At 34.3% G+C, this 10,072-nt stretch overlaps 1 protein-coding gene across 1 annotated transcript in view; it reads right to left on the bottom strand.

Moving 5' to 3' along the window:
• The window catches only part of LOC108908602 (guanine nucleotide exchange factor for Rab-3A-like), a 15,443-nt gene extending 7,582 nt beyond the window's left edge, over positions 1–7,861 (bottom strand). Inside the window, 3 exon segments of the mRNA XM_023454206.1 lie at positions 951–1,180; positions 2,590–2,706; positions 7,676–7,861. Coding sequence (XP_023309974.1) covers positions 951–1,180; positions 2,590–2,706; positions 7,676–7,861 — 533 coding nt within the window.
• Between the last annotated feature and the right edge of the window lie 2,211 nt (positions 7,862–10,072).

Here is a 10,072-nt window from a genome sequence, read left to right as displayed (position 1 = left end):
TTTAGTGTTCGTTTTTTGAACACTGTTATTTTAAGAAAATAGTGTGAGGAAAATTTCAGCAATTATGGATAGAAAGAAGAAACTGTCAAACTATTATTGTTCAGTTCAAGGTTGCTCTTCATGGTCCAAGAAAAATCCAGAATTAAGTTTTCATCAAACCATTGAAGAAATTTTCAAAATATTATTGCCGATAGATAATACTCCCTGAATTTCATGAGGGTTGTTAGTAAGTAAGGGCACTAGTCTGCAGACATAATATAAATTTCTAAATTTAAATTAACTTTGCTCAATTTTCCCATATAGTACCACATGATCAGCCTTAAAAACTGCCTCTCCTTCTAATATACAACGAGAGTTTTCGTTAGCATATATGTAAATAGGAAATGTATTCCACAACGGATAAGTTCATAGTTATAACTTAATAAAATGTACATTACATTGTAATGCTAGAGACAAATAAAGTAGACATAAATACTTGCCTTAAAATTTATTTATGAAATATTTGAAACCTATAAAATAACACAAAAGTGAAATAACCGCAGTTTGATAACAAAATTACTAATAATAATGGCAAATAAGACAAATGTTGTTCAAATGAATGTGTAAACGCGAACGGCAATGTCAAAATTACCTTGTTTCGGAGCTTACTGCTTTCGCCGCTTGGTGCGCTTGCATCTTAAAAATTATCGCGGATAGTTAATCCAAGATCAATAAACTTCAATGCGTTTCGACCAATCAGGATCGACTAAATTGAGTCAAACTGATGTAACTGACAGAAGTGACGTCAATTTGACATTTTATATTTCTTTGGCCCTTATTACGTTACGCATTTGTTAGTTTATTCTTGGACTGTGCAGTAGTTCATAGGTAACTAGGATCAGTTCCAGAATTGCGTAATATACGATCGTAGTTAGAGAATTATACAACATTTACAGAGAAAACAGTTTTTCTTTAATTTACTGAAGAGATCCATTTCGCGATGCTCACCTGTCTCGTCTTTCGCGCCGCCTATTTGCGGGTGCAAATGGGGATTGGGAGAGCTAGGCGTAGACGTCAGGACTAGGGTCTTCAGGGCCGCCACCTCGGCGGTGAGCACGTCCACCTTCATCTGGCTCTCTTTTAGCGCCTTTTCAGCTGCCGCCTGTTTCTCGTTCGCTTCGCGTACCATGTTGTGCGCCTCCTAAAACCAGACGAACTCGTTAGTTATTCAATCAAGAATCAGACCCTATGGCCGTCGCGTCAACATTCCACGTCGAGCGGGGTTTCCCAAAGTAATTATTGTTGTGATGCGTAGGTTTTTTATTTTCTGTGACGGACTATAAAAACAACAGATTAATGAACGATGACAGACATGATAATGGAAATTGTTGGTAAAGTCGCACACTGTATTACCCACAATTTGCAACCAGCGCTTTCGCTAGCTGTACGATGAAGTATACTGTTCCGTTTCATTTTTAAAAGACGTCCCCTGCGAGTATGTCGAAGGTATGGTGCGAGGAAATTTTACTGAAAATAACAAAACAAGGCCACATGCTGGCACGTGACGAAGTTAAATTAAATCTTCACGATGTTCTGTGGAAGCCGCAGAATGCAATTAAAGAAACTTTCCCCGTCGTTTAACCTAATGAAATTGTGAATTTTCCTACACGCGCGCTTGGTATTTTTGTAGGAAACTGAATCTTTATTTGCACGAGTAAGTATGACGCTTGAATTCAAACAAACAAAATAGTTTTTTTTGTCAGAATCACACTGTGAGACGTGCGGTATAATCAACACTTGAACTCGCATAAAATACAAGGCCGGGTATTTCTAGCTACAATCGGAACTAGAATCGCGTTAATTAAGTAATTTTTTATACAAATTCCCAACCATTATTATCGTATCCACCGTAATGCTGCACAAATTACGCTTATTATTTGCGTACCTATATTAAGGTTTGCATTTTTTTCTGTGGACTAAGCGATTCCACATCCTTAGGTAAAAGTGTTAAATCTGAAACAATACAAGTGTGCATCTCATTTGACGAAGCCATTTACTGCACAAAGCGCCTTGACCCAATCCAATTTTTTAATATGGCTTATGAACTCACCTTGGTACGTACAATGTGTCTTTCTATAAAAAAGCGAACAATGCAATTCCTCAGATTTCATGTAAAACCAAACCCGTTTAAAAAAAGTCACCAAATATTAATTAAAACCCTAATTTGCATGAAACGTGTTTTGTATACACTTAAAAAATGTTTATTACTTGATAAATGTCGTATTCTATATTCAGTCAAACTGAACACAAAATTATATAAAAGTACGGGATATGTTGTCCGTATCTCGTTTATCTTCAGGGATACGGGCCAAAACGCCGTATAACCTGACACGAGACGTCAGAAGTTCTTCACGACTTTTCGTTGCTGCCTAGAAAAGATCACGGCGCAGCACACAAAAGCAAGTGCCTAGCTCGTAACAAATTCGACTGCTTTCCGTGGGAACACGCACGAACAATGGAATGCGAGTGTTCGCCGCGGACACAATGCGACATTTGCATAAAGTTACATCGTTCGAAATACACCCGTAGAAACAAAGCAAACGTACTTACAAAATCGTCGGTCGTCGTCAATTTGTCGATTTCTAATTTGAGTTCTCGCAAGCTGAAGCTGAGCCCTTTGTGTAACCTGCGTTCCATGTTGGCTATTAAACCACACTCCGGGCACAACTAACATTGGACGAGAATGGATGTAACCCAACGGCTTGATAAGGTGGTATCGCGACTATTTATAATTTATAAATAAAAGGAAACGCCCGAGGACCGGGTTTACGTAGCTTTTTATCGGCAATTAGGTTGATTTTGTAAGCCGTTGAAGCAATATGTTTGATTTGTTGCGTTTAACTTTGATTTGTTCAATGTTTTAATTTTTTCTCTGCCTTTTTTTGTTTTTTTTTTGTGAGCAAAAGAATTAAATAGACCCTTGCGCTAAATAAAAACAGTATTACTAGTATTTTTGCCTATTTCTCATACAGACAAAAGCAGACAAATAAAAAATACACATCACTATATCACCCACTATTTTCTTTATCAAAACTTGTAACGGCGTTTCTTCTTTAATTGGGTCAAACTGTTTAAATTAGTTTATTTCGTCGATTTCCACAGTTAGAGATATACTATGACGTTTATTCTATTATTTCTTAAGTCTTCTTTTAATATTTGTAACCGACAAGGATAAAAGTTGAATAATTTGACACACTTCAATAATCTTTGTGCTCGTCTAATATTATATTTTATAGATCGTGAGTTTTCTCCAACATAATGTTTATTTTTTGCATTCTCAAATTGCTTTAAATGCAATTTTTTCAAATTTCAACATTGTTTGGGCGCGTCCGTAAAGTATTATCTGTTCTAATTTAAAATTTGTTGTATGTTCTCATTAATTGATAAAATAAAACCCTGCCAGCAAGATTTCCAGGGTATAAGCTTATTATTAACACATTTTTTTAAATGATTTTCGCTTAATTAACCACAACTGACAATGTACCCAACAAACAAAGACCTAAGCACAAACAAATAACTACAGACAATGTATTTTCACTTCTATTTCAACATTATTAGCAAGGTGTTAAAAAAGTTTTAAAAGCAAAATGTTGACAATATTTTGATCCATTTCATCACCTTGCATTGTAATCGTTTTAAATTTATGTGTTTTTTAAACGAGATTCTTATTTTCAAACGATGCGTGACACTAGATGATTAAGCTGTATTTTTAGATGAAAAAAAACTAATTAATATTATAGCGGTGGCTGAATCTCTCGCATTCCTTTCTATTTATTGCTTGTACGGGGTGTTCCATTTGCGCGAGCCAAATATTCCATGGGGTAGAACGCCTAAAAATTATCAAAAACAAACTTCAAATGCCCAGTTTCCGAAATAAAAATGAAATTAAAATTCCTACACATTTCCTGAACATTTTTCTTAATTTTGAGAAATTTTATCACCCATTTGTTTATGCAAATAGAGACACACTTATACAGGGTTGGAAAGTCCCCATGGTTCATCCGCCGTTACGTGAGAGCGATAAAGTAAGTCATAGAAATCCGTGCGATAGAGAAATAATGAAGGCGTCTAATATTCACCGCGAATTTCACCCTTCCACAAATAAGAAGTGGATCTTATTATTGTAGAAAATGTGGATGATATTAAGCCTTCAATTTTCGTCGGTCATTCAAATGCTGAAATATAACCTCACTCTTTTGGCTTTCAAAACCAGACCGGTCTTTTCGCACGCACGTAAAACCAAGTCAACCAAATTAAACTCAATTAGACCTATCAAAATATTGTTTTTACTGTACAATCGACGTAATTAGAATTATTCCAGCGCACTTTCTCTATAGTCAGTCAAACAATTAATGTCGGGAAAGGTGAAACAGCGAGGCTCGGTTAATTATGAAATTTTAATTTGATAAATTCGATAAGAATAAAATTCGCGAAACAATAGCTGCGTTTCTGAATAATTGCTTGGCAAATCGGGATAGCATTACAGATTCCTTTTTTTTTTTTGTGTAACTAACGAGCTAAACTGGTATCAGAATGTTTATAAAACTATGGGAATTTAAACAACTTCAAGGATAAAGCGGATTATGTAGGATATGAGCGATGTAAAAATTCACTTAAATAAATTATATGACTGGCAGGCTACGTACAGGGAATCCCAACCAAACGGAGCACCATTTAATAAGTTGTACAGTTGTATATTTTGAAAATAAGCAGACTACTTTTTAGTATATATAATTTAATTAAAAATAATATCTCTCTTGTGAAGTATAGGTACTCTGATTAATTGATTTGAATATACGTAATATAATTTCAACAAACTTTTCGACTCTTACTCAAAGCCAGGTACATTTAAAAATCGTTACGGTTTATATACGGGGACTGAAGAAAACATCTTGTTTATTTTTAACTATTAGAAGCGTTGCTAAAGAGAATCGGAACGTCGAAGGACGAAATTATTTTTTTTTTACTGCGATGAAAAGATTTGTACCGATAAGTTCGTACATCCTGTTAACACGGCGTATGACAAGTTTATTAACTATAATCTAATCTCTAATCAGGCCCTTGAACCCACAAGATCAAATGAACGTCCCGTAATCGTTTTCAATTTCCTTTGATAGAGAACCTCAGTTCATCTGCACTAGTGATTTCGAAATTTCGATTAATACATCCGGGATCAAGTTTATCAACTTTTACGTGAAAAAAATAACGTCCAGGAATGTTTAAATAATGTCGACTGTCATTCAAATAAGTAATTGTTTCCGGCTTTGACAAGTCGTCGCTTAAATGAATACCCAACACGTAGTTTTAAATGGAATAGGCAAAGTTACAACTAATTAGTCGCCTCCAGAATTACTGGAGTAATCTGGAATTTGTAGCATAATATGAACCTACCTACACATTGCTAATTTCGTAATCTTACTAATGAGCAGTTAACCTTTAAGCAGTTTGGTGTTTGGCCCCCCTTTTTTATAATCCAAAATTACAATGTCCCTAAATTGCTCAAATAACTATGCCACTGTCGCTAGATCTGTATCGAATAAATTGATCGATGCGAAGCTTCAGCAGACATAAAATTACATAAAAAATAACCGAACCTACAGCGAACTCTGTACCACATTGCAACCGCTCTAACATTTCCGATCCCTAGTAATTAACTCTATCGTTAAGAGTAATATCTAAATTGTATACATCTATATTTCTCTTGAAGGTTTCTGTGTTAAAAAAATATCGATTTTCCAATCACGTATAATTACGAATGGCTGTAATTATGAAAATAGATCAAGGTACTTTCTCTTAATACAAACTTATAATTTGCGTTTCCTGTCTCGCCGCCGCCGTCGTCAATATTTTAATCGTGCTCGAGGAATTTGGGTTGAACAACCTACCGACCAAGGAGGCTACAGTGGGAACACGCTCCTGTTTAGATTATCGTGTAGTACTACCTGTACTCTTGGTCGATACCACTTTTTTTCTACCGACTACAATGGCTTAGAACGCGATTAATACGCGATGCCATCCAGGGCAGTTCAGTAAACCTAGTTGCCAGCGACCGCTTTCTTAAAATGGCTGTTAGATAACACACAACAGGTTCGTTATGAAAATATGTCTGTTCATTTAAATGTTTGTTAGGAAAGAGCTTCTCAGTTATCTGATCTATATTTTCGGATCACGTAAGGGTAGTTAGATCACTCAAATCGAAAGCGCGTAATTGTAACCTCAAAATTCGTCTAGTTGTAATTTACTCCAGTGATTAATTTTGATTAGAAATAAGCAACTACGTGCTTTCAAAAGAATCTGAAATGCGAGACGTTCTGGTAACACATAAAAGCTCAAGAACGCAGTACGTAGAAACTAACTACCAAGGACTTCTAGAGAAATTGTTTCAGCTGTAACTTATAATGTTTTTCATACAGTCTTTGTCAAAGTAATCAGCGGTAAATTTTTTCGCTATCTACGTATGAAACTTCGTACGTGCAAAACTGCGATAATATTCCAAAGAAAATCGTATCTGCTTTGCGTGGTATGTGAAAAATCGCGAACTATTCATTACTTGGCAACATTATGCATTCAGAAACGATTTCATTTCTCGTTTAACGCACGAACGAAACATGTCAAAAGCTATGCAAGCCGTGCAAATCACGGACTTAGCGGTATTCTGTATGCTTTAGAAGCAAATACAAGCTAGTTCATCTAGAACCAGCTCCTGATGGAATCGAAAGGTTGTTAAACTCCAATCCGGCATCTGAAGGTTTAAAGTGTTCGAAGTACCCATTGTACACCAGGAAAATTAGCGAAAATAAAAGAGAAACTCGAAAAAAGTCCTATCCGCTANCCGGTCGAAAACCGGACATCTGGCAACCCTATGTACAAATAATGAAACAAGGGAGGTGTTTTGTTTTGATGTTGTTTAGTTAGGTTAGGGGTTAGATTTTTTGTTTTAATCTAAGTGTGATTATAAGTAGATGTTTTAATTTTATATAAATTTTATTAATATGTGTCCTATATTCCTGTTTGTGTATATAGCTGTCCCTTGCAGATTCAACAGATAATTTTAAGATTTAAGATGAAAAGGTAAGTCTGCTTGTATATTTCAAATTATCCTGCTATTTACCTCATTAGTGTCTTTTCAATTAAGCTGATATTAATGATATTGTACATTTTGTGGAAACATGATTTTGACGCCGATTAACGATATTTAAATATAAACGACGTCTTAATACTAAATTCAAATAGTTTGTGCTGTTAATATAAAAAAAAACTATTATAATTTAATTGTTGGAGTATTATATGTAGAAATATTCAGGTATTGCGTAATAAATTGTACAAAAATAGGTAAAAATTAATTAATTTCGCAAAAACATCGAATATCAAACTTATATTTCAAGGCTGGCAATAGTTTTGGCCCCAAAATAGCAGTTGATCGTGTTATTTTATCAATGTCTAGTGACTTTTTGTGCCCCAAGTCCTTAAATATCCTACCCCTAGGTCCCTAGAAATACAAAAAAGACGAAAAAATATGCTTAAAAGAAATTTCAGTTACCTAAATTTTAACGGCGTTGCGTACATCAAGAATGTAACATTTTTTAAATGAATAGCTCAATCACCCTGCAAAAAAATGTCATAAACTTATACAAACCTCCAGTCCTTCCTTGCTCTCGATCTCGCAGGTAATATGCACCACTTCCTTCACGGGAGATTCCGGTGGTGAATTTTCACGGCCGTATTTGAGGTTGAAATGGGACGGCGATCGCCGGTGTCTCTTCGCGAACAGCGCCACGCCTGTAAACAAGCCCGCTTTTAAACTAGAATGCGTAATTAACATTGCAGAGTACAAATTGTTCATACGTGTGCACTATGTAAATGTCCAATTAACATGATTAACCCAATCCTCTGGGAGGAAAACGTGTAATTCCCCGCGAAAATAGGCTAAATGTCTACTAAATTGTTCTATTTGGCTAAAAGACTGAGTACCCTGTTTGTCCTAGGCATATCTACTTAGGTGTCAAAGCTCTTGCAAGATCTAAAAGTGTTACCACCAAATTTTTTGGATAAAATAAAAAAATATGGGAAACGACAATATTTAAAATTGAAAATACGTCGTAAAAATTGATTAAATTCACGTTGAAGTAACTTAGTATAATAATTAATGTAGATATAATTGTTTTATTATTTTCATTTAATTCACGGAAATTCCCCGGATTTGCATAAATAGAATCTGAAAGGTGAATGTAAATAATTCATGTGGTACACCGTACACCAAGCTGAAATAGACTTAATTCTATTTTAAGGCTATATTAAATGAAAATCGATATTTTCGTGTCAAGGTCAGGTCCGTAGGCCGTAACTTGAAAAACAAATTAGTTGGAAAAGCATTATCCCTCATCGAATGATCTGTATAAACACACGAAAGAGCGTTTAAATTAATTGATATTCATACAAATTTCCCAGAGCACGGTCGTACAAAATTACGTTCACGGTGCCATATTTTATAGTTTGTTAAACTTTCGTTCAAGGAAAAGGTAAATGAGAAAGATGAGACAACCACTTGCTCTTTAAAGACGTGTTCGTTCTGTGCCATTCACCTTAGCATCTACACTAATGGAAAAAATTAAGGGACCAAAAAAAAATCTAAATTTTCGGCGGTTTTCCAAATGGCTGTATCTTTGATAAAAATGGTCGTATTGAAGTTTCAAATTTTTGGATCTTGCAAAAAAAATTTTTCAAGCAACGCGTATCGCGCAATCTTAATGAATATCATGAAAAAAAAATTTTCTAAATTTTTTCGATCTTATTTTTGGTGTGCGGACTTGAAAAAATTTTTTCCAAGTTAACCACCTTATGGATTAGATAGGTTGTTCATTTAGCTTCAATGTCTTTTTTTTTGGTCTCGATACGACCATTTCTCGCTGAGCTATCGGACTTTGAATGAAAATGGATCATTTTCTCTTTATTCATCGATATCTCAGAAACCAATGGTTGCACAGAAAATCGACGGTGGGTTTCAGAAACTTGAAGGTCCTGGCACGGTTTTTTAGAAAAAAATTTTTTTGTATCCTTAATATGACTGAAAAATCGTAAAAAATAGGACTTTTAGGGGTCTTCTAGAAAATCACGTGCCACATTGAGAATATTGGGAAAATGACTAATGTTAAGTGTGCCTTTTACAGGTCATTGTACCCCTAAAAGCCCTACAGAGTTTCAATTCGATCCATCAAGCCGTTTTTTGTTTCATTTGATTGAATTTTTTAAAAAATTAAAGGATCACGTTTTTTTTGCGTTTAAATGCTTATAATCTGTAAAAAAATGAAAAAAACATGTTACGATACGTGTTACTTGAAAAAAATTTTTTTTTGCAAGATCCAAAAATTAAAAACTTCAAGCTTCAAATTGCTTTTTTTTACTCCAATACGACCATTTTTATCAAAGATACAGCCTTATGAAAAATCGACGAAAATTTAGATTTTTTTTGATTCCTTAATTTTTTCCATTAGTGTAATTCTTAGGATGTAATGAATAACAATCGATTTCTTGATTAGTAGTCCAGGCGGTACTTGTTTCGGGTTGGGTAAAACGCATATGATCGGAGATTTTTGCTTTAACGGCTTCTAAATAACATCAGAAATGATAATATTTCTATGCAAATAAAAAAACCCTGGGCTTAATTGTTATTGCAAAAAAGTATAAAAAAATAACTAAAAAATTAATTTTTTTCTTGGATTTCTCGTCGACAACTTAGCAACTATTCGTTTTAGACAAAAATTGAAGAGGAAAAAAAGTTCTGTAATTAAATTTTGTTCAAGATAGAGTTAGTTGCAATTCGAAAAAATAATTATTGTTGTTGCAAAAATCGGAAAAATCTTTTAAAAAATTGCAAAAAATGCTAGTTTATTTGTAATTTTTTTTCAGACACTTGAATAATACCTAGGATCTTCATACTTTTTCCAATTAAACTTCTTAGTGCATAGAATCATCACACCAAATTTCATCCAATTCGGTTCGATAGTTTTTACATAATAATTGTTTAATTTTTTTT

The sequence above is a fragment of the Anoplophora glabripennis genome, unplaced genomic scaffold, assembly GCF_000390285.2.
Source record: "Anoplophora glabripennis isolate ALB-LARVAE unplaced genomic scaffold, Agla_2.0 scaffold248, whole genome shotgun sequence".
In the NCBI taxonomy this organism is placed as follows: Eukaryota; Metazoa; Arthropoda; class Insecta; order Coleoptera; family Cerambycidae; genus Anoplophora; species Anoplophora glabripennis.
The sequence above is the reverse complement of the archived record's forward strand: the minus strand, read 5'-3'. Positions and strand labels throughout refer to the sequence as shown.